Genomic DNA, 24,702 nt, shown 5'->3' on the forward strand with positions numbered 1-24,702 from the left:
GAGTTCTAGGTTTGTGTTCGCAATCACTTGGAGATTGCCGAACAGTCTAATTTTCATCAATAATGGTTAGTGAGATGAAACGAATGAGGAATGGAAGATCAGTTATCTTGTACATGCTTGAGCACCTAGCAATCTCAAAACGATCGACTTTCACAATGGAATCTGCTTTCAAAGATGGCTTGTAATGATTAGCACGTCCGATGGGAGTAAACCCATGAATCATGGAATCTGAATGCAATATGATAATATACCTGGGAGTTCTAGGTTTGTGTTCGCAATCACTTGGAGATTGTCGAATAGTCTAATCTTGACTGGAGATTGATCTCAGAAGCACCCGTGATGACTTCATCAATATTGGTTAGTGAGATGAAACGTATGAAGAATGGATGATCAGTTATCTTGTACATGCTTGAGCACATATCAACCTTAAAACGATCGATTTTTACAATGGAATATGCTTTCAAAGATGGCATATAATGATTAGCACATAATGATTAGCACGTCCGATGGGAGTAAACCCATGAATCATGGAATCTGCAAATAATATTATTCAACAAAGAATCAAGAAATCAATTAAAACAATTATGTTAAATAAGTGTGATGGATCGAAGATTAACTTACCTTTTCATTAAGGAATAGAACCGTGATTCCCACAAACTCCCTGTCTTTCTTGAAGTTCAGGGAATCCCAGAAGCGGAGGAAGCCAAAATCTATGCTCTGACTACTACGGCCAAGACGGAGAGACTCGAAGGTTGAGTGACGGACGCCGGTTTGAGGAACTGGAGAGGCAGAGGACAAACATTTTCTAGAAAATGGTTAAAGCTAAGAGGAATCAATGAGTTTTGTGGAGATGTAGATTGGGTTCATCAAAGATGAAAATCATATATATAGGGTTTACATAGGGGCTACAAATCAGGAACATTTATGATCAAGCGATTTAAGATGGGGACATGAAGAGTTCACCGCTGAAAAAATAGATTACGAACAGACACACGACGCAACTCTGTAACTCAGACTTGTTTGAGACAATGATGAAAAGAACTCAAACTCATGTTAAACGACAACAGATTACAATATGGGAAAACTATAATTGTTGCAAACTTGAGCTTTTTTTCATATAACGTGATGAATCTCATTTAAAAATGAAACTCATAATACACTTGTAGGCCCGACCCTCAGAGGAAGCCGAAGAATCGAGAGCTTCCGACCTTTATAAATATATATTAGGTTTGGCCATCAATGTACAAAGTATCACTTAGCTTAGTGGCATAAATGTTGGTGATTATATCTCAATAACCCGGGTTCGAGCCATGGACTTGACACTTTTTCACATTTTTTAAAAGTGGACCCCACAAAATGCTGAGGTGACACGCTGAGGAGTGAGCAAAAACTCAACTATTATAATATAGATTTTATAACTATGTATAAATGTAAAAGACCTTCTGATAAGCCCATAATGGGAAGAGATCAATGGCCCGATTTATATTTCAGGCCCATAAGAAACTGAGATAACGCCGCTAGTTGGAAGTCCGTTAAGGCCGTTATATTCGAGGCAAAAACCCTAAGAGAGAAAACGGCAGGAGTGTTTGGTTTCAGGCAGCGAAGAGTCCCAAGAACGATAAAAGAGAAGAAGATGGATTCAAAGACGAAGCAGATGATCCTATCAGCTCTCTGTAAACACTTCTCCGTTGACCCTGTAAGTGAACAAGAAGAAAGCTTTCACCTTTTTTCTTCATGATAGCTAGTTTCTGATCTTTGATTCTAATGAGGGATATTGAAATTGAATTGATTCATCAAGATTGGTCTTGGAGGGTCAGATGAGAATGATGTCAAGACGCTGTACTCTAATGTAGTGAAGGCATCAGGAAAAGAACTGTCTTCACAAAACAACGAGGAGGTACTTTCTGAACTGTAAAGATTGAATTTTTATTGAGCTCCCTTCTCGTTTGTGATTGGTTTGTTTGAGTTTACAATGCAATGTCTTATCTATAGTGGTAAAGGATGGATTTTTATTCGGTTTTATTCACATTTTTGCATATTACAGGTGTTAAAGTGGATGGAGTATGCGGAAGGTCTCTCAAAGGATTGCTTTGCAGCTCTTGAGAAGCTGAATGCAGAGTTAGCAGTCAAGTCGGTGGTCTTGGGAAATGGACTGACGCCATCTGCAGCTGATGTTGCTGTCTTTGCAGCTTTGCATTCTTCAGTGGTAATGGACTGTTATGATGTTCTTGTTATCTGTTGTTTTAATGACATCTTTGTTTTGCTGACTTGGTGTGTTACTCAGCTTGGTCTCTCAGATTCAGACAAGGAGAAGATCCCACATGTCATAAGATGGATGAACTACATCCAGGTTTGTCAAGCTAGTCTGTAAATACTATGGAGTTAACAACACACCTTGTGTCTGTATAATTAGCCACTGTGTTTGTAATTGCTGCTTGCTATGTCTTTTACAGATTAAAGAAGAGTTGACAACATTGTTTGGACCAATCTCTGTGAAGTTACCACAGTTTGACTTCGAGGTACCAAAAAGTGTCGTCAAGGTGGATACAAAGAAAGCTGCAGAGAGTCCAAAGCCTGTTGACAAGTCAGAAGCTCAGCCAAGCACAAAGAAAACTGAGCCTGAGGTAATTAAGTTTGTACTTTGAAGTTGGATTCATTTGATTGTGAGTATGTTACATGTTGTAGAGAATCTCTGATGTTTCAACGGTTTTTGTTTGGTCCAGGAGCCGAAGAAAAAGGCTGCAAAGGAGAAGGATGCCAAGAAAGAAAAGAAGAAGCCTGCTGAAGCAGCAGCACCAGCACCAGCTAACAAAGAGACAGAGCTTAGTGTCAGTCTGCTAAATATTCAGGTCGGTTTGATTCGCAAAGCATGGAAACACCCGTCGGCAGACAGGTTTGTGATCAAAACACTTCAATCTTGTGGCTCTGTTGGGAGTCTTCTAATATGTTAGGACTGGTCTTATGCAGTTTGCTGGTGGAAGAAATAGATGTTGGAGAGGGTAAAGTGAGGCAAGTCGTTAGTGGCTTAGCTAAATTCTGCAGTCCTGATGATCTAACGGTAATAGTGATGCATTGTTGTTGTATTAGTCTTGAATTTTAAAGCTTACTTATCTATTGTTTGTTGGTTGATGCATTGTGATGATGATGAAGAACCGTCTTGTTGCGCTCATCACAAATGTCAAACCTGGAAAGCTAAGAGATGTAATGTCAGAAGGACTGGTAAGAGTTTTATTCTATCAACGATCAGATTATTGCTTAACTCTCAGTTCTCTCACACTTGTTCTTCTTTTCGCTACAGGTTCTTTGTGCTTCAAATGAAGATCACTCGGTTGTGGAGCCGTTGCTACCACCTGCTGGAGCTAAACCAGGAGAGCGTGTTTCATTCTCAGGGTATGTAATGTTTATGACTTAAACATCAAACATCTTTGATTGCTTTGGAAACATGCTTGTCCATCACTAACTAAACTAAAGAACCCTTTTGTGTGTTTTATAGGGTGGAAGGAAAGGCGGAAGAGGTACTGAACCCAAAAAAGAAGCAACTTGAGAAGATAACACCGGTATGTACAAAACACATATTCATTAAGTTTCATTCTTTAAAACAAAACTGAACACTGATGAGAGTATTGTGTTTGCATTAATACATTTGCAGCATCTGTACACTGATGAAAGTGGTGTAGCCACTTACAAGGGCATTCCGTTCATGACGTCAGCTGGACCATGCACTTCCACTATCCCCAAAGCTACCATCAAGTAGTTATACTTCTTCTCTTTGATGATATTCACGCACTCTGTTGGATAAAGAAAGTTGTCACAATTCAAGTTAAGCTATGACTTTGTTCTTATTTACTGTTTTTGACTTTTTTTTTTTTGTTAAGCTATCACCAAACCTTGTTTTAGCCGTTGATGATAATCTTATTTGACCCTAAACTCGTTAGATAACTTGTTTCTAGTCTCTTAAACTATATATGATATTGAGAAACTCAAATGTCATCTCATCAACTGCAGAATCTGACCATGAGAGATATTATATGTAGCCCCAACCATAAACATTTCAATATCTTGATTCCTTTATTTGATTGTTTACATGTTTTTTGTCTGAAAATCAAGGTGTTTTCAAGATGTTTAATAAATAATCTTCACACATACACAAAGAAAAAAGAAGTGTAAGGAGGGAAGAATCATAGAAAATGATTGTGGTTATGAAGATGGTGACGATGTCTTCTGTCTTCAAACCCTAAGCAACGAATAAATGGATAGCACGAGAGGAAGAGACATCTCTTTATTCCTCTGACCATTGAAAACGTAGGCAACACGCAATAACAACAACATTGATGAGGATTCTCTTCTTTCAACTTTTCTTTCTCTTTTCTTCTCCTCTTGTCTCTTTTGCGGCCGTTGTTGCACAAGATTGTCATCGTTATCTGGTTTTCAGATCAAATCTGAGAAGAAATTAAGAAATATAATGGAACCTTATGCTGCAAGAAAGTCTAGGGTTCAATATGAAGAAGATGTATCTCATTACTTACCTCAGATTTGAAGAGGAAGAAGATGAATCTCTTTCTTCTCCAAAAGATAGAGAGAGAAGGTTTGAAACGCAGTGGAGAAATTGTCCTGAAGAATATCCTTGGGAGGCTTGTATTGTAAATCTCCATAGGGAGCTTTCAACATCACGCCACGTGTCATTCCTCTATGTCTTAGACGAAACCTCATGCTCCCACCAACCAAGATTTTTTTAATTAATCAAGGTGCGGTAGCCTAGTGTCATTCTATTGGAATTTGGTGTGTATCCACGTCAGTGTTATGTTCGATTCATCGTAAGAACTAAATTATCATCACTTGGTCAGTCTGTATTGGACTTCGGCCCAAATGATTTACACGGTGGATCGTAACAGATGATCGGTTCACCCCTGACATTAGTCGAAAGATATTCTAAACTCAGGTCAGACAGTATGGTAGCTAGTCCACTCTATAGCACTAAGTATGTTCCTTCCGAGTCCGATCGGATCGGCCGATAAAAAAAAGTTTTTTTTTTAATTTTGATGTTCTATTTTGTTGCGTATGCGCACGATTTATCTACACTTGTAGTAGAATAGTGTAATCATATGAATTGTTTTAGATTATATAATAAAACCATGCCATTATTATAGTCTACATTTAAATGCTACAAGTTATCTAATATTGCTAGTCAATTTCCAATAATTGGTTTCAATTTTTTTTTTTCCAATAATTCTATCAAAATTTATATATGGGAATTAGCGGAGCTGATTGAGCTAAAACGCGGAATTAAATGTTCACCAGATTCTGACCTAACTTATTTAAAGAGTTTGAAATCTGAATATCAAAACCATTTTTAGATATATTTTATTTAAAATGTGAAAACTTAGTAAATTACTTAATAAATGACCTAACTTAGTAAAGTACTTCCGTTGAACTTGAACTCTGAAAATTTTTATTTTCAAAATATATGCAGTTTTATTTAAAAATTAATATTAAAAAATTACGTTTTTAAAAAGTATCATCTAATATATAATATATAAGTTCAATCAGTTATAAATAATCTACATAATTTAGTTGGTCAGACAATATAGCCCTGTTCGGATAATGGACGCGGCGATTATTATGAGCGGCAATAAATTAAACGATGCGGAGGATGGCGTGAGCTTAAAAAAATATCGCCGCAACATTGAAAAGAGTCACCGGAATAAGACGCGGTTGACGCTGGAATTTTAAGCGATCAGATCTCGTTCGGAAACTGCCGCTGCGTCTAATATTATTAACATTAGCGCGTCGTTGTTCTCCGTGTCTTGTGTGTTAAGCAACAAAAATACACTGTTTTTTTTGTCGCTGACTCTGGACGCGCTGTGACGATGCGCCGAACAGGGCTTATCTAATAAATACAAAAAATTGCTTTAAAATGTAAAAACTAATTATATTTTGAAACAGAAGAATACTGCTAAAACAATTTATAAGTTGATTTCTGATTATTATATTTTCAGTTAGCATTATTTAAAAGTTGGGAGGGGAAATATATACTTAACCCTGAAAAAAATGTTCAGATAAGTTTATAAAGTGATTTGAATGTCTTACAGGCTGGAAATAATATAGAAAGGCTTTTTAAAGCTTACAGGCCCAAGCTCTCGAGGACCCAAATACAAACCGACGTCGTATAGAAATCAAAACCCTTACAGTTGCAGTTTATCGCCGTCGAGTTACCGTAAACGACGGAGGAGAAACTAGTTTGTTTAATCGGAGAAGAAGAAGATGTTTAAGAGAACCCAACAAACGGCGAGAGAGACAAAGCAAGAAGCTAAAGATGTAACCAAATCGAAGAACGGTCTGTTCGCTTCTTGCTCCTTCTCTTCCCTCGGCCTAGATCCCAAACTCTCCGACCAGCTCCAAGGTTCACTCTTTATGTCTCTGTCTATGTCTTCATGCTTAATGAGCTTGACCCTATACATTAATGGTCTGTTTGTCGTGTCTAATTGAACAGAAAGGATGGGTTTTGAAGCTCCTACGCTTGTACAAGCTCAATCTATTCCTGTTATTCTCTCCGGTCGAGATGTGTATCTTTTTTTTTTCTACAGTCTTCTATCTATGATTGTATTTGTCGTAGTCATGTTTGTTTCCTTTAACCGTGGGATATAATCATATAAATGTATAGACTTGTTAATGCTGCAACCGGAACTGGTAAAACTATAGCCTACTTGGCACCAATCATCCACCACTTGCAAGCTTATTCTCCCAAGGTTGATCGTTCTCATGGAACTTTTGGTATGTGCCCCTTCTATTATAGAGTAAAATAGTAAATGAAGTAACTTATTTATTTTTTGTTATAGTGTTACTTTATTTTTGAAAAAAAAAAATTGAGTGAACCATTGGAGATGGTCTTAGTAAATGGACTTTTGGTAATGATGCTTTGTGACTTTGTATGTGGCAGCTTTGGTGATTGTGCCGACAAGAGAACTGTGTCTGCAAGTGTACGAGACTTTGGAGAAGCTGCTGCATCGGTTCCATTGGATTGTCCCTGGTTATGTGATGGGAGGCGAGAAGAAGGCTAAAGAAAAGGCTAGGCTAAGGAAAGGTGTGGTCTTTTCTTCTTTTTCACATGTTTTGTTTCTTAGCATTACTGTTTACTGAGTAGAAGATATTAATGATTGTTTGATTGGTTACTTCAGGGATATCTATTCTAATTGCAACCCCAGGACGCCTTCTTGACCATTTGAAGAACACAGCTTCATTTGAGCACAAGAATCTTCGATGGGTCATCTTTGATGAAGCTGATTGGTATAGTTTCTGTACCTTAAAGCTAGATCATGTACTTCCTTTATTTAGTTCTTTCTTTGAATTTGTAACAGCATTCTCGAAATGGGTTATGGGAAGGAGACAGAACAGATCATTAAGCTTCTAGGCTCTAGACAACACGAGGAAGGGGAAGACGACGACGATGATGATATTGTTGTACCAAAGGGCGCTCAGAAACAGACTTTGTTACTCTCAGCGACACTGAATGAGAAAGTTAACCACCTTGCAAAACTCAGTTTGGATGATCCGGTAATGATTGGTCTTGACAACAGCAAACTGCAACAAAAGCAGCTGCCAATAGAGTCTCATGCCTCTCCTGATTCCGATGAGGATGACATGGTGATTCACGTAAACAAATCAGCAAATCCTTCGTCTGGGGACTATGGTATACCGTCGCAGCTTGTGCAGAAATATGTTAAAGGTACATTTATCTTCACTTGAGTCCTTTTGACTTGTTCGATACTCTTTGTAACAGATGTCTATTGTATACAGTGCCGTGTGGTGCACGGCTTGTGGCGCTTCTTTCCGTTCTCAAGAACCTTTTTGAGAGAGAAGCTTCTCAGAAGGTAAAAAATCTCAAGCAGAACATATCTGAAGCTTCTTGTCATAAAACAGTCTGTTTGATTGAGGTTTTTGTGTGGATATACTTTGTTACAGGTGGTTGTATTCTTCTCAACGCGTGACGCTGTAGATTTTCATCACTCGCTTCTAAGTGAATTCCAGTGGCCACCAAAGTCCGAGACACAAGAAGAGGAGGCGGCGACTAAACAGCTGTTTCTCAAGTGCAAAACGTTCAGGTTACATGGAAGTATGGAGCAAGAGGATAGACGATCTGCGTTTGCGAACTTCAAAGCAGAGAAACAAGCTCTTCTCTTGAGTACAGATGTTGCTGCTAGAGGATTGGACTTCCCAAAAGTAAGATGTATTATACAATACGACTGTCCCGGGGAAGCTACTGAGTATGTGCATAGGTAAAGTAGTCTTGGAGTGACGTTACAACCTTAAAAATACATTGTACCTTTGAATTTAATGAGCTTTGGTGATTTTTATGGTTGCAGAGTTGGTAGAACAGCTCGTATTGGTGAAAAGGGAGAAGCCTTGTTGTTTTTACAGCCTGTTGAGATAGACTATCTTAAGGACCTTAAGAAACATGGTGCAACACTTGCAGAGTATCCTCTTCTGAAAGTACTTGATAAGTTTCCGCTACTTGGCAACATGCCTCGCATCAAGAAGGTCATATCCTTAGAATCACATCCCTGGGTGATATCTCTGCAGAGAGCTCTTGAGTTCTTTACTTACGCTGAGGTATGATTCTCTCTCTCTGTCTCCTCTCTTGTCTTCTCCTGCTTGGTGTGTTCTGATGGAAAATGATCCTTTATTTGCAGCCGAAGATGAAGAACCTGGCGAAGAATGCGTTTGTCTCTTGGGTTAGGGGATATGCAGCTCACAAGGGAGAGCTCAAGAGCATCTTTGTGGTGAAGAAGCTTCACTTGGGTCATGTAGCCAAGAGCTTTGCTCTGAAAGAGCAGCCTTCGTTGGTTGGAAAGTCACACCATAAGGAAACAATGAAGAGGAAGAGAGACGAACGCCAGAAAGGGCAACACCCAAAGAAGAGAAAGAAGATGAGTGGTGGCAATAGTAGAAGTACAACAAAAACTTGATCAAATCCGTTTCTTCACCACAAACCATCACAGAAGTTTTGTAATGAGAGCAGTTATGTTACAATGAAAATTTTGAAATTATCTTTAAAGTTTGGAACCTTATCATAATTGTTGAGAACTTCTCTCTAATTCTAAAGATTCATTGCTATGAATAGCTTAACGAGTAAGCTGCAGATAAAGATGTGTCCACTTAAACAAGATAATATAATTAGAGTCATTTTTGAGGTTTAAAATGAATGATATGACAAATCAAATAATTAGTTTGTTGCTTGGTTCGATTATGCTTTCAAAAAACTGTACAGTGTATGCCTGTTTATCTTCTTCCTCTAGTGTTCATTACATTCAAGATGAGGTTCTGTTAATGCGTTGGGCACCAAGTCTGGGAGCTGCAGGTTTGGCTACTCTGCCACGACCAGAAGACAAAGGTTTTGCTCTGGAGGTTGGTGTTGGAGCAGCAATGGCAGCCCAAGGGTCTTCATCATCAGTAGACTGTACTGTCTTTCTTCAAGTTCAACGGTCTTGAAGTAGTTGCAGGTTGAGGAGCAGCTATGGATCCCCACAAATCATCGTCTTCGGATTTACAAGCAAATAAGAAAAAGTATTGACAAGATTTGCTACTTACATATCTGCGGTTTGCACATTTTAAAAGATTATAATTCCATGGTTGAGAGTAAAATTATGGAAAGTGATCTCAAGTGTACCCTGTGCTTGTAGCATTTGAGGCTGCAGAAGCTAAGGATGGTGCTGAAGAAGAAGAAGAAGAAGAAGAAGAAGAAGAAGCAAGAGGCGCTTGATCTAATGGCTTACCCTTCAGAGTCTCATAGCCCATCTATAAGAGTAAAAGTGTTTAGTATACCGAACACTCTGAGCAATGTTCACATATATATAGTTCATCATCTACTACACTCACCCGATCAGACCAGCAGTTTCAGGTATAGCTGAGGCTCCTCCGATGCCTCCTGTCTCTCCAGAGTTTGTCTATTCACAAACCAAATGTCAATTAAGACTTTACATACTAATAAAACCTCAAGGAAAAGAGGTAAGCTATAGGCGGTTATTTCCACCTTCTCGTAGTTCTGTTTCAGTATCTCAAGAAACTGTTCTACAGCCTGAAATGCCTTGGATCGAACCTCACTGTTAAGGAAAATGAGACGAGATGATTTACAGTTTGTCCAAGTGAGCAAAAAAAAAGGAACAACATGTGCTTTTAAATAAGGAACCTGTCTTGGTCAATGGTTAGCACAACAAAACGCAGAAAGTATTAGCTTCTGCATCAACCAGAAGCTAAAGTCAAATAACAAAACGCAAAGCCTTCAACGAATAATCCAGGTTCAAACCTTCTTAAGCACACACAATCTCCCGAGGAAGCTGTTCAGCAACATTTGGAAGTTTGCGGAAGAAAGTATCCTTCTCAACACTGTCTTTCAAGTTGAGTATATCCATAAAATGTATGGTGTCTACCAGCTTATTTTGGAAATACTCTGCCAAATGTCAAATATAAGAACTAAGAGATGGTCAACGATACAACACCGTTACAAAAATCCCAAAATAAAGTATTTTAAGTTACAAATTTGTAACCAAGACAGGAAGATTACCGCCATTTTCTACAAGTTTCGAGGTGTTCAATCTGCGAGAAGGCATGGAACTTAGGAGTCGCTGATAATCTGGAAGTAGAGACTGTGAGAAAAGAAACATTCAAACTGAAATAAAAGGCAGCTCTTGGAAATTAAAGTCATACAAACTGATAAACCATCAAAAAACACATAGCCACATATTCAGCCTAACCTTAGGAATGCCAGTAGTGTTACGAAGCTCCTCTGTTTTCCCCAGCTTAGAGCCCGAGAAGAGTTCATAAATAAGACAACCTTCAAAAAGGGAAGAAAGGGGGACTTCAGTGTAAGAATTGCACTCAAGTTGGCTAGCAATATGTTACAGTTAAGTTCATGGAGTAGTACCAGCATAGGTCCACTTGCTCCCATCAAACTCCGATAGGACATCAAAAGCATGGAGTTTCCAGTCTAAAGTAGGTGTTACAACAACAGTCGCAAGGCAGACATTTCCATGTACCTGTGAGGATTCAAAGTTTTGTCATCACAAAATTCAAAATGATATCTACAAGAAAATCTAGCATATATTCCTAAATAGCTGAAAATATAATGTTGGAAGAAGTAAATACTCACAAGTTTGCAGTCATTGTTCAGGCTCAGTGACAATGTAGATTGTAACCTTGGCACTAGTACCATCATGAGTCTCAACCTCAGTGCTGTGAAGAAACGAAAGTATATTTGGATGCCTCACCTGCATACAAGAGAGGTATAAAGCCAAAGATTGAAACTTTAGTTACAGAGAGTGATGAGGAACTTACAGTACGAAGGCGCTTGACACCGTTACGCCCAGCAGCCAACTGAAACTTGAGATCCATCGTCCTGAACAAAACCCATCACTACATAATTATCGAGTTGAATCATAAAAACAGAGTAATTCGAAAGAGAGAGAAAGGAGGGACCTTTGAGGTGTAAGGATCACCGATGTTGTAAGGTAGATCCTTGAGCCCCGTCCCAGATCCACCCACCACTCCTTTCCGAATATTGAACATATCTTCTTCTTCACGACCTCTGTATACTGAAGAAGAACGTTGTTGCTCTGGTCTATATGGAATCACAAGGAACCAAGGTGGAGCTCAAAATTGGAAGCTCCTTGTTCTTTATGTTTCTTATTGTGACAATCTGCATCATCTCGTTTTCGTATTGTGATCTCAGACTGAGAGTGTAAGAGGATTCTGATCGACTGTTTTCGTATTTTCTTATTACAGTTCGTGCTGTTTATTTGTTCTTAAGACGCCGTGGAGTTTACGATTCGTGCTGTTTTTATGTGGGCCGATTCATAACCCAATGTTTTCGTCTCTTCTGTTTTTCTTTTTAACATAAAACTAGATATCGACTCGCGCTAGTTTTTTTGAATTATAAACAAATTTTGGAATGAATTAGTATTTTGGAATTTTTTTACATTATTATATTACAAAATTGTAACTATCGAAGCAGAAATTTTGTATATACATTCTTAAGTGATTTTTTTAGACCTCACTATTTAATCTAGACCCAAAAATTCAAACCGAAACCTCCCAAAAATACAGGTTCGATCGGTTCCGGATCTATGGCAAAGTGCCTATTAAGTTTTTTCTTGAACCCACGGGTATCTGTTCGAGTCAGGATGCTATCCGAGACCCGCGTGTATGTGCTACATTAGGTATTTCAGATATGTTTTGGTAGTACCGATTTTTTTTTAAGTTTTGGGTTCAGGTTTTCAGTTATAGTTTGGATTTTGGGTAATCTTTCAAATTTGTAAAATATATTTGGAGTATTTAGAATTGGGAATTTTTTTGTTCTTCGAGCAGATCACGGATAAAATTTTGGGTTTTTTGAGTATTTGAATATTTTCAGATATTTGTTTACGTTTTAAGTATTTTTGTGTTTCAGTATTTTCGAGTTTTTTTGGTACTTTGAATCTTCTCCGGGTCTTAAATAGTCAAACCGAACCAGATCCATTACATACCTGAAATAACAGGTATTTAAATTATTGACTCAAACCTTTCCGAACTCGAAAGGAATTGACACGAATTATAACCAAAAATTTCAAATATATAGTTAAGTCCAAATATATAGTTCGATGATAAAATATCTTTAGAAAAAAGTCTATAAGATAAAATGAAGAGTAATATATGATTTATTTAAAATATTGTGTGGTTATAATGATTAATATTACGATAAAATAATAAATAGTTATACATAAGTCTAATTAATTTTTATAGTAGTTTTAGAATGATTATCTTTTAATAATATTTATTTTTATAATATTATATTTTAAAAATATTATACTTAAATTAAAATATAAATATATGAGAATAAAAATAGACTAATCTATTTATTTAACATGTTTAGCATTGTTACTTTTTGTTATGACTTAACGTTGAAAGTGGTAATCAACTTGTATTAGCTAAAATTCTTTTAATGATTTTATAATAAAAATGAAATATTTCTTTTTTCACATTACATGTGTAATGAAATAACCTGTAAATACAAATGTGAACCGGTCTAATATATAATCAACTAATATAAATATTAATCAATTTTTTTTTAATGTGAATACATATTAACCTAATTTATCAATGTTTTTTTATAAATTAAATTAGTTATTATTACTATAAATATTTACTTATATGATAGTATGTAAAAATTCAAATTTATTATTCAGTTGAATTAATATCTTTTATCAAATATAACTTAATGTTTTAAAATTATTTTTATTTACTATCAAATATAACCTCATACGTTTTACAATTAAAGTAATGTTTTTTTTATATTTACCATAAATTGTTTTGCTTATGAAGTTACTGTATATGGTATTAGACAACATAAGTATTATGACCTTATGTTAAAAATACATTATTGTTTTTTTACAGACCAGTAGGTCTTCGTAAAATTTATGTCTAAAACACTATGTACCATAGGAAACAAATCGAAATAAATTAATATTCTTTACGGAGCTGATTTTTTCTCTGTCATCGACTTGTTTTGTAACGTGTTTCATTTCAATGAAACATACAAAGTGATGATTCGGAAAAGCACAATTCGACCCCATTTACATTTTGATTGAACTAAAGCCCACCAATGTTGACAACGTGAGGGAAAAAAAAGAATCCAGTACATGAGATACACGGTCTGCATGAGCGCCGCCGCGTGGCTCGCCTGAGCATCATAACCATCACAAAGCTCCTTCCACAGGAACAAATCAAGGCCAATCATGGTTTCTTAAGTCACCAACCAAGTTTAATCTCCAAGAACAACACCTCAATCTTATTGATCCAAAGAAAAGCTTCACCTATTCCTAACCTATTACGCCCACATCAACGGGACAGTGAAGAATATAACTTTCTCAGAAAGAAAAGATCGAGAATGAACGCAGAGGAAGAGAAACCGGTTGATAAAACCATCGGAATTTTCATTAACCAACATTTGAGAGCTTTAGCTATCGGTGAAGAGGAAAGCCGAAAGCGAAACAAAAAAACAAAAACAGATTCAAACTTTGAACAAATCTAAGTCGGAATTTTTTATCTGATTCAAACGCAAAAGATTCAGTTCGAATCGGAAAGCAACCAACAAAAGAGAAAAGAAAACTCTGTTAAGATTGGAGAATATAATCCTGTTAATCGTATTAGTTAGAGTAATTAATTGTATAAAGTTAAAGTAATTAATTATAGGATCAGAATATAATAAATAGTTATTAATTAGGTGAATCCAAAATATAATAAATAGTTAATGAAATGGTCTAACAACTTTGTTTAAATAGATTTTTTAACATTCTTTCCCTTTTAATAGTATAGATAGTTTTGTTAAAAAAAACATAAAATAGTTTTGGAGTGGACCTAAAATAGTTGTTTTAAACATAAAATAGATTAAAACATAAAATAAAGCCGTTCAGCATGAATCCTTATACTGCGAATATAAAATTGTCGACTGTAAAATCGTTTATAATATTTTTCATAACTGTAATAACATATTTATCTAACGTAAAAAGAAAACATAAAATAGTCGTGTAGTTATACAAAAAAAAACCATAAAATAGTTTTGTTTAAAAGTGGCCTTTCAGTGTTTCAGAAGTGTAGTCTAGATTAAAATAGGTTAGATAGAGCAAGAGGTTCTTTTAGCCCAATCGTGGATAGAGCAAGAGGATAAAATATTTGCCGACTCATTCATCCAAACATTCGTGGTAAAAAATAAGAGATTTAAACCATTTTTCGCTTCTTCTGTTATTCTCTTGGAATCATAAGTTTTTGTTTTCTTGTATATGAAATTTCATTTAATTTGGTATTTCTTTTTCGTTATTGCGATCTTTGCATGTTTTGGAATGTTCTAAAATATTTTACATTTAAAAATAATCAAAATAAATCATTTCTCAGTGTAGAAGCCCCAAGCGTGGAAGCTATGCATGTGGTCTAATAATCAAAGAGTTTAATAAGACATCTACATCAGGTTTAGGATTTGATTTTAAGAAAATATATTTTGTAAAGATTATAGGATATAAAGTTTAGACAGATATTTTAGAATATTGTAAGTATAACGGTTTTATTGTGATTGTGTGCTATTTATCGAAAATATTGAATGTCCATCGATTCTGAGTGTTATATAAAAAACTATGTCATATATTGTCATCCATGAAATTATTCATTATCATTGCATATGTTATAAGTAGTTTATCTCCATTTGTAACAATATAGAGATTATATGATGATAAACTAAGTTTAGAAAAACACTTTCCGAGTGACTTGCCATATCTGCTCCACCGCTTCTGCCGCTGCAACTGGTCATTTCGTTGACTACGATCCCCTCTACTTCGACATAGCCAACGCTAAAATGTTTGGTAGCGGCGGGAATGGGGCCAACATGGATTTCATATGTCCTTTTAATGATCCAGCTCATCATCATCACTGTTACCGGCGGCTTGAAGACGGCGACAACCGAAGTCAAAATAAGGTTCATGAATCAACAGAGAAAGGATAAGTTTAATTAAACTTGTTATTATTAAAGTTTTGCATATTACACGTGATTCTAGTTTGTAATCTAATGGAAACCAATTCTTTTAGACTAGCGTTGTCTTGCTATATAACGGAAGGTGATTTGTTCCTAAACGGGATTATTTCACCCATGTATTTTATTTATTTTCATTGTTTTCTTCTCATTATCTATTAGATTATTCAATTTAACGTAACATTTTTCAGGTGACAATTAAAATGATTCAAGTTTAAATTTTAGAAGAAATGTTAATTATTAAAGAATCAACTGTATTAAGGTACTGTGAAAACATTTTTAAATGCAAGTTACTTACAATATTCAATAATTAATAATTAAACAAAATTAGTGTTAGGGTTTTAATTTTTCCTTTTAAAAGATTATTTCCCACGATTTCCTTTTTATAAAGTCATTGTTTCCAACAAATCTCTTGGCTCTTGTTAATAAAAGACTAAAACCATTTCAAATTTAGCTTAAGGAGATTAGATTGGCTTTGAGATAGATCATTAAGTAATCATTAAGTAATCAAATTTCTGACGACAAATTTAAAACAGAAAAGTAATCATAATGTCCTATAATATTTTGTGTATACTTATTTCAGTGCAAGGTACTTAACCGGACCTCATGGTCTGGTGGTAAAGGAACCTCGGCTGAGGTGTCCGCCATCACGACTTCGAGCCCCGGTCACAGCGGATTTAACATCCCTTCCGTTGGGGCGCTGGACCCCCTACGGGGAATAGTTGGGAATGTGGCTTACCAGAGTTAAAAAAAAAAAAAAAAAAAAAGGTACATTTTCTTACATAAACTATATATGCAATCTCCTTGTATTTAAAATCTATCAAAACAGGGGGAATTTGTTATTTTGTCAGTGTCTCACAAATTGGCATGAACGTGTTGGTGTTTTTTTCCTTTTGGTTGTTGTCTTTTTCAGACAAAAGCATCCAAATAATTTAAAAAGAGGTCGTGAGTGTCAAAATCAGGTATTCGAGTGGATAGGATGTTTTCGGCCCCTCCCCACCGTCACTATTAATCATGCATGGGCCTTCGTTTTGCCCTTTTGCTCATCATGTTGTACTTGCTATGTCGACGGAGAGGGCACTCCCTCTATCCTCAATTATTTTATAACAGTATGTTGTGACATATGCAAAATATGTTTAAGGTGCTGAATGAATTATATATATCTTTTAGTTTAGGTTTTGGGTAAACACACAAAACTACCCCCATCATATCTCACGTAAAAGTAGTTATATTTCTGAACTAATTCGTTAATTATTTCGATGGAATCAAGTAAGTTTTATCTATTTATCTATGTTATATTTAAATTTCTCAAATTCTTGAAAATATTTCAAAGATTGATTTATGCGTCACATGAGTGAAATGTATTTAGTTTGTATAAAAGAGAACGTGTACGGAACATGTTGATTTTTGGGTCACTACCGAAGATAGTACAGCTTGATTGATTTTGGTTTATTGCTGCAGCAAGCATTAATAAATGCCCTTGTGCATACGGCGATTCTTATGTCAGGGCAACAACAAAAAGACAAAGCACACCAGTTGCGAGATGCACTTGTGTCCAGTTTCTTCCTTTTTAGCACCAAACATTCATAGCCGTCACTTTGAATGGATAAGTCTCTTTACACTCTTTATAGGTAATCATATGTCACACACATGGATTAAAGCAGTATCAATCATATAGGCAAAACAATAACCTAGTGGGACTGTCGCAGTTGTTGGCTTATTCTAATTACATAACAATCCATTAACCAAGTTGTTTCACCTTTACTGTGAACCTATGATTTATCCAAAATGAACTTGTGAGAAAAAACATATTTAGTCAAGAATCAGACTGATACAGCCACGTACAAAACATTTAGTGCCCATTTAAAAAAAATGAAACATGAGAAATGTAGAAACATAATTATATATGCCATATGGTACTTTATCAAAAATACAACAAAAATATTACATTTCACTAAACATACTCAAAGAGAGAGGATGAGAAAAGATTATTAGCCTAATTACGATATATCAATTCGGATTTGAATGTTCATATGGCATTTGATCCTTCGTAAGGGCAGTATGGATCGAGTAAGGAGAAGAGTTGATCGTTGTCAATGAAAGAGAACTGATGAGAAGCAGTACTAGTTTCACCTTGATAGTAATGATTCTGATGATGTTGATGATCATCAAACATCATCATCACGTCTTGCCAAGCCAATGACAAATCACCATCTACGGAAGAACCCTCACAATAGTTTTTATTCTGATCACCATTGTTATTGTCCTCCTCCTTCACCATGCCTGCACCTACTACAATCAGACTACTGATGTCGTTCTCTTGCTCTTGCTCTTGTATATTTGCATTAACATGGTCTTGAGCAATGGTTGCAGCCAATGCGTTGTCCGAATCCATGACTACTCCGTGATCATTAGGCTCGGTATTTGCGTGTGTTTGGTCGCTAACATTACATGTGTGGTGGCCAATGTATGTGATTTGAAATAAACTAGGGTCTTGCTCTTGTTTTTGAACTAGCTTCGTTGCTTTGCATCCTCGTGTTTGCTTGTGTGTGCATCTAAAGTAACTTCTGAAAAACATAAAAAAGAAAACATCACCAATCATTTAGACCACGGCAGAATTCTCAGAGTAGTACTAGTAAATTCTAGATTAGATTGGTATGTTTGGGATTCTCGTTACAAGATGAAAATGATTTGGCTATATATTATATATAGACATATATTTGGACCTTGGGAATTTGGAATTAAGAATCTCTTTTTGTCCATATTTCCTCCAAGCATATTTGTCTTCATCGATTCTACTAGCTTCCACAGTCCAAGTATGCCATCTCTTTCTGTAAATAATTAAGGAAATTATTAATTATTGTCTAAACCATTTTGGTAAATAGATTACTATAGTACAAATCCACGGTAATAAAATTTGGTTTCATTGATTGGTGCATTCAAATCCATCATATTCATATCACTAATTGAAACAACACTAATTGAACAAATAAAATTTGGTTTCATTGATTGGTCCCATCAAATCCATCATATTCATATCCACTATAACATGATAAAAAAGGTGATTGTATTTTCAGTATGCATATTAGCATATTATATAGCATATCCGATTCCAAACTCAATGTGATTTAACTTATGATAAGTCATTTCAGTATGGGGCACTACCACATTATATGATGGAATCAACACACAAAATAATAGCAATCGAAATGAAAATGCTTTTTTTAAAATAGCCACAAAAGTAGATTAAATCATTAAACACGAACGAAAATTATAAAACAATAAATATATACTTGAATTCAACCTTTTTCACTTACTTTCTAGTGTAGCATCCTCTTTTGCCCTTACCAACCCCAAGTCTCTTCCTACTATCCCCGGAATCTCCACCGTTGCAACTCACAGGAGCCGCCAAATCATCACCACGTGAAGCATTCGGTGAACCCTCAATGGCCATAGGGACGGAGTCACAAGAATCAAGAACCGATATGGTTTTGTGGAAAGAACTCAAGATCTTAGCGATGAGCTCATCAACTGGATCCAGATCGCCAGAAACAATACGGGTCTGACTGATGTACTGACTTGAATGTTGATGAGAGAGGAGAAGCTGAAGCTGAGTAGCGAACTCGTAGCCTTGGACGAGTTGGTCGACAACTTTTCTCTTTATGGATTTGGTGTTGTTACTATTTGGATCCATTTTTTGTTACAATAGGTGTGAGCTTTTTTTTCTTTTTAAGTTTTTAGATATGATGATCTGAAGATGAGACAATGGTGTAATATAATGGACAGAAGAAAGATTTTTCTGGGGTTTTCTTTTTTTGTTTTATCTCTAATCAAGACAGAGAAAATAATCAGAGGAAGATGCTTAAGAGAGAGAGAGAGAGTGATTAGGTTTGAGTTATAATTGCGTGGAGGGTATAACAGGAATGTTTCTGAACTGGATTATCAATAGTATAGTGGATTCGAGGGTATAATGGGAAAGTGATAGCTTGTATTTCCTTCCATTGGTTTACCAGAGCTCTGCTGACGTCACGTAGATGAGGGGAGATGAAGTCACCCATCTCCGTAGCACGTTTGAGGGACTTGGTGGCTGTTTTTAGTTCTCTCCTTTCTTCCTGGATTGCTCTTTATTTTTTTTTGGGGTAAATGTTAAAAGGATCTCAAACAACTTGGATAATTTTTTTGAAACTCTTACTGGGGAACAAATGTTAGATTCAAATTTATTATGGGCTTTCAACTTAAAACCAATTGGTGATTAGTGGATTGACCCTAAACATTTATATATTATTTAATGTCTCTTAGTATTCCCGACGTGGGATATAATATCACTAATACCCCTATTCGAGATGATGGCTCTTATCCGCCAGAAATTTCAGAACTTTAAAACAGTTATACTCGGTCGAATGAGTTAATTACGACTTTTTATACCCGATCAGATAGGATTATATTAATTAGGGGTTTAGAGTATTTAGAATCTGGCTCTGATACCATGTTAGATTCGGGTTTATTATGGGTTTCCAATTTAAAACCAACCGGTGATTAGTGGATATAATATCACTAATAAAATGCTTACTGGAACAAAAATGTTTTCTCTTTATTTATTTCTATTTAGTTATAAAGCGATAAAATCACTTTCGAGAAGAGAAAAAAAAACAAGAGGAGACATGTTGACAAGATAATATCGGACCAACCATTACAGTCTTTATTGTAGAGTTACTGAGTATATAATTCTAAACCAAAATAACTTTTGATGGTAAAGGCATTTCAATAAATTAGTGGTATGTCATGTGTGTAGTGCCGTACATTTACAAAAGTAGAAGGATTCATTAGGAAACTAACGGATATTCTCATCATGGTTTGAATCTTTTGAATTTTTAATGGATATGTTTACTTCTAATACTAAATGTTATAAAACTAATATATATCTGTTGTGGTGGCTGGTTAGGCCGCTTTGTTAGGATCTTAACGCGGTAATCTAGACTAATTTCAATATAAAAAGCAACCTTGATTTATTTTTTATTTTTAATTTTAGTAGAATTATCATTAAAAATGTTTTGAATCATTTTGCGCTAGAGACATAGAGCTTAAAACTTTGAACTGTAAGCTTGAAGGCATTACAATCATAATTCACAAGTGACACCTTGTATATATGTGTGATGTGTACTGCTTGCTTGGCCCCCCATCAGTTTGGCAGTACTTGTTTATTTGTTATAGAAACGGTCGCTACTTTCACAGGAAACTATTGAAATGTTCGTAGAAGTTATATCCCTTTCAATACCAACAGGGTAATTCTAAAAAAATTAAACCAAGAATATGATCATAACAAAGAATTCATTTTGATCCTTTTTTCTGAAAAAGGGCTTCGTTTTGACTTGTTTTATTGAAACATATTCGCTTTTCGTAATTTGTAGACTGTAATATAAAAAGAGTTATTTAAGCTAAGTTTTTTTTACTGAAATTATTTTAGGTTAGTTGAATGAGTTTATTCTCTTTACGTGTAAAATAAATTTAAATGTTATACGGTAATAAATTTGTTTGAAAAATGATTAGTGATTTAGATATTGTGAGGGCGTTGAAGGGGCAGGTGCCACTAGGAGAGGAGTACCCTCTCCTTGGAGTCGCAATAAATTCAGTCCACATTCGTGCATCTACTCGCAAATAAAACTCCATAAGTCAAATCAATATAGTTCCTTATTAATTCACACATTTATAACACACTTAATTTTCAATTTTAATAAAACGTCTCTATCGGCGATGGAGTGCATGAAGACCCTACATATCTCAGAGGTGGTGTTTGCAACAGACTGCTCACAGTTGGTGAAGATGGTGTCTACTCCAACAGAATGACCAGCGTTCACTACTCACATGGAAGAGTTTCTACGATGTAAGGGATACTTCCCCATTTTCACGATTCAGCATATTCCAAGGGCACAAAACACAATGGCGGATAAACTAGCACGAAGTGCTAGGATTCAACCTTCTGCTATGATATATGTTGACTTCGTTCCTCCGAGATGGTTCTCGGCTCAGGAATCTACTTAGTTTAATTTTGTTTTTTTGTTAAAAAAAATAAAAAATAAACCGTCTCTATGTGCTCACTAATCATAAAACATTAATCTTGCTGAGAAATTCTAGAGCACTTTAGTAGTATAAGATTTCATCATGAATACTTTCAAAAACTTCACAAAACTTGCTAAAGTGAATTTATTCGTACCTAAAATACATTTTATGTCAACATGAAAATATATAAGAGTTTTACAGCGACACATGTATCTCACTTAGATATAAATATATTCAAGATTAACGCAATATCTTTCAGCAGATGATTAACTTGAATAGATATATTATTCGCCGTTTCATGTTAAAGGGCCACACTAGATCAAAACACTTCTAAATCTTATTTTGTTCTAGCAGAACTCAGTAATTTCGAGTATGTATTCCAGTAACTATGTGTTGCTTCTCTGTTTGAACCAATAGATATGTTATATATATGTACCGTCAACTTTGTTTACTTCTTCATTTTAGGTCATCCAAATCGGCCATTTCTCTATATATCTCAATTAATCATGCAGTAGAGATTGGCTATAGAGATTGGCTATCTAGACACTAGTTTTTTTTAAAAATAGACACTAGTTATATTTAAATGTTTAGACTGTAAACATCAAAATAGAACAGCTAAAATATTGTTTTCTTTCCGGATGATGTGAGAAAGGTCAACCGTGATTAGGGACGTTTTCTTGACAAATGACAAATGGTTATTAAGAATAATAATTAAATTTATTTGAAATATGTAATTTCTTTGCCAAGTTGTATAAAAGTATAGTAAATCAAGAGGCCTCAATTAAAGGACTGCTACCTATCGTTAAAACCTACTCTGTAATCAGGATAATGATCTGTCAAGAAGCTACAAATATTTTAGTAAATAAAATTAATATGGCATATATAGTTTTCTAGTGTGTAAGTTGAATCTTACTTCATGCGAATGCCCCAATCGGGGAATTCTTTATCTTAAGAATAATTAATTAAGCACAAGTCAAAAGAGAGATGATTGTAAGAACCACTCTGGCGTCGGACAAAACAATTATCTATTTCTTAGACACTAAAATACAGCAATAAAAGTTATACAAAATGTATGTAAACATTACCCCGTCAATAATTCAAGTACACCAGCTCATAGTTATATATAGTCGTTATCATTATTTACTTATATTTTTGTTTCGTTCGTCCCACGGCTGCCTCTTGAGTTTTGATTTTAAAGTAGTATATTGTTTTGAACCAAATCCCATTTAGCGACCTCTAAAACTATCGTTTTCTTTTTTGCATTAACCAGATTGTTTGTAACCTAGCGATTTTGCCTTTATTTGTACGTAGATGTGCATTTGATTTCAGCTAGGTACATATCTTTAGTTATTTTTATATTTTGCCTAGCTGCCGGTGTTCTATTACACACGCACATATATATTATTGTGTCGACATATGGATCTAGAAGGTCGTTAAATGGAGAAAGGGATTCCTAAATTACCAGATATATATATTTTTTTTTTTTTTTTGATAATCCAGGGTTCCCCGCTTCGCGGATCATTCCCTGGGCCCGGTTAGGCAACGGGCCAGCTTCACCCGGGAGGTTTTTCCCTGAGCCCGAAGGCCCAGTACCCACTTTAGTGACAGGGATGAGCAGTTCGCCTCCGGCTGGCGTCGAACCCGGAAGCATGACAATTGGCCCCCAAGGCTCTAATCAATAGAGCTGATTCATCCCGTCTAAATTACCAGATATTACTCCGAGGAAATACTCAAAGCCTGTGGTATTTTTTTTTCTTTTTTGAATTTAACATGTGGTACTAAGACAAGTTGGTCCATGTGGTAAAAAGGTTCCATGTAGAACTCTATCGCCACCTGAAATGGATTTGTACTGAAAAAAATTATTTATAATGTTTGGATTCCCAAAGAATTTTCTTTTTTTACCAAAAAAAAACTTAACATGTGGTCTTTTATGCATGTACATTATTGTTGTGCCGTGCCGACTAGAATAATTTGAAATTTATGATACATGTATCTAAATTGTTAGAGTTGAGATCAATATAAGGTTTATATACAGTACTTAACCAATTTAGACTTTCTTTAACTAATTAAGAAACATGCAACCATACACGTAGTACGCTCTTTAACAGCGGAAGATACCACATATCACATTCTCGAAAGCTTAATCTCGTCTTGTGTTTATTAGTCCCAGATGATAACATTATAGAATGAAGAAACCGTATAAAAATGAAAAAGGTATGGAATAGAATAGTCAAATGATTTTAAAACGTACAAATATATAAATAATCTCATAATTCAATTAGACTTAGTTTCCCGTAAACTGACTCAACATGAATCATGCTTCTATGAAATTGCATTCTCACTAAAATTTGAAACCTTTGTGAAAAGTGTCTTCTCATCGAAATGAACCTGTTATAGTACAGAAGTCTCATATTGACCATTATATATGCCCTGTTAGTTTCGTAAACTGGATGAGAATTCCAGACGCGGCATCCGCGCGCAGTAATTGGATGCATCAATCAGATGTTGTTCGGTTAAACTCTTCTTGATTTTGTTTTGTTGTTTCTCTCCTTTCCTCCTTCTGATCTGTGTCTCAGAGAGTCTGAGGCCCGGTAAATATTGCGTTCAGCGACGGGATTAGAGACCTTTGCAGTTTGTCTCTCTTCAAAAACAGAGCTTGGTATCTTATCTCCTCTTTTTGTTTCTGGGAAGCTAGGGCGTGGGATTTCCTCCAGTCTTTTCTTGGGGCAGTTTGAGCGTGAGTGGAGCAGGGAATAGCAGTAGGAGCAGTGCATCTCCAATCTTTCATACTCCAAGGTAATCTTACTCTCCTCTCATGAGTCAAATTCAACTATAGATTCTTTAGTGAGGGGTTTGAGGCCATCAACCAAGACTCTAACTCTCGCTGTTGTACGTGATAGCTCGTGAGTTTCGTAGGTGCCTAGCTCTTGGCCCACTCTAGCTACCATCTCGTCATGCCAGTAATGCAGAGGGAGACCCTTAATCTTTATCCAAAAAGGTATCATCGAGGGGAAGGATGTGGATATTACTGGTTCCCATCGTTGGATTATGACCATCCAATAAGCAAAATGGTAGGGTCTGTTGTCAAGTACCCTCCT

At 35.7% G+C, this 24,702-nt stretch overlaps 3 protein-coding genes, 1 long non-coding RNA gene and 1 pseudogene across 4 annotated transcripts; 2 read left to right on the forward strand and 3 right to left on the reverse strand.

Annotated features, from left to right (window-relative positions):
• The first annotated feature begins 1,559 nt into the window (after positions 1-1,559).
• On the forward strand, positions 1,560-3,959 carry LOC106337041 (tRNA-aminoacylation cofactor arc1). Its single transcript, XM_013776055.1, has 11 exons — positions 1,560-1,696; positions 1,799-1,897; positions 2,045-2,206; positions 2,285-2,350; positions 2,454-2,624; positions 2,724-2,893; positions 2,968-3,058; positions 3,151-3,219; positions 3,299-3,390; positions 3,494-3,557; positions 3,650-3,959. Exons 1-11 carry the CDS (start codon positions 1,634-1,636, stop codon positions 3,752-3,754), a joined length of 1,152 nt encoding a protein of 383 aa, XP_013631509.1. The 5' UTR covers positions 1,560-1,633; the 3' UTR covers positions 3,755-3,959.
• On the reverse strand, positions 3,858-4,667 carry LOC106337042. Its single transcript, XR_001268944.1, has 2 exons — positions 4,527-4,667; positions 3,858-4,439 (listed from the first exon to the last, which is right to left on the reverse strand). It is a non-coding gene; the product is annotated as an uncharacterized LOC106337042 (long non-coding RNA).
• A 1,490-nt stretch (positions 4,668-6,157) lies between these two features.
• On the forward strand, positions 6,158-9,117 carry LOC106342738 (DEAD-box ATP-dependent RNA helicase 17). Its single transcript, XM_013781758.1, has 10 exons — positions 6,158-6,400; positions 6,491-6,563; positions 6,662-6,771; positions 6,938-7,081; positions 7,176-7,284; positions 7,356-7,723; positions 7,795-7,868; positions 7,960-8,273; positions 8,361-8,607; positions 8,688-9,117. Exons 1-10 carry the CDS (start codon positions 6,262-6,264, stop codon positions 8,961-8,963), a joined length of 1,854 nt encoding a protein of 617 aa, XP_013637212.1. The 5' UTR covers positions 6,158-6,261; the 3' UTR covers positions 8,964-9,117.
• Positions 9,118-9,207: 90 nt separating this feature from the next.
• LOC106337807 lies at positions 9,208-13,765 on the reverse strand (annotated as a pseudogene).
• Positions 13,766-17,435: 3,670 nt separating this feature from the next.
• LOC106340629 (probable WRKY transcription factor 54) lies at positions 17,436-19,366 on the reverse strand. The gene is made up of 3 exons (XM_013779474.1): positions 18,865-19,366; positions 18,274-18,378; positions 17,436-18,114 (listed from the first exon to the last, which is right to left on the reverse strand). Exons 1-3 carry the CDS (start codon positions 19,239-19,241, stop codon positions 17,577-17,579), a joined length of 1,020 nt encoding a protein of 339 aa, XP_013634928.1. The 5' UTR covers positions 19,242-19,366; the 3' UTR covers positions 17,436-17,576.
• Positions 19,367-24,702: the final 5,336 nt, after the last annotated feature.

The sequence above is a fragment of the Brassica oleracea genome, chromosome C4 (genome assembly GCF_000695525.1).
Source record: "Brassica oleracea var. oleracea cultivar TO1000 chromosome C4, BOL, whole genome shotgun sequence".
Taxonomy (NCBI): Eukaryota; Viridiplantae; Streptophyta; class Magnoliopsida; order Brassicales; family Brassicaceae; genus Brassica; species Brassica oleracea.

Coding starts and splice junctions, on each gene's coding strand:
- LOC106340629 (XM_013779474.1), bottom strand. CDS start 19,241: ATGGATCCAAATAGTAACAACACCAAATCCATAAAGAGAAAAGTTGTC. Junction 18,379..18,864: donor AGAGGATGCTACACTAGAAA/GTAAGTGAAAAA, acceptor AATTATTTACAG/AAAGAGATGGCATACTTGGA. Junction 18,115..18,273: donor CTTAATTCCAAATTCCCAAG/GTCCAAATATAT, acceptor TATGTTTTTCAG/AAGTTACTTTAGATGCACAC.
- LOC106342738 (XM_013781758.1), top strand. CDS start 6,262: ATGTTTAAGAGAACCCAACAAACGGCGAGAGAGACAAAGCAAGAAGCT. Junction 6,564..6,661: donor ATTCTCTCCGGTCGAGATGT/GTATCTTTTTTT, acceptor ATAAATGTATAG/ACTTGTTAATGCTGCAACCG. Junction 6,772..6,937: donor TCGTTCTCATGGAACTTTTG/GTATGTGCCCCT, acceptor TGTATGTGGCAG/CTTTGGTGATTGTGCCGACA.
- LOC106337041 (XM_013776055.1), top strand. CDS start 1,634: ATGGATTCAAAGACGAAGCAGATGATCCTATCAGCTCTCTGTAAACAC. Junction 1,898..2,044: donor CTTCACAAAACAACGAGGAG/GTACTTTCTGAA, acceptor TGCATATTACAG/GTGTTAAAGTGGATGGAGTA. Junction 3,391..3,493: donor GAGCGTGTTTCATTCTCAGG/GTATGTAATGTT, acceptor TGTGTTTTATAG/GGTGGAAGGAAAGGCGGAAG.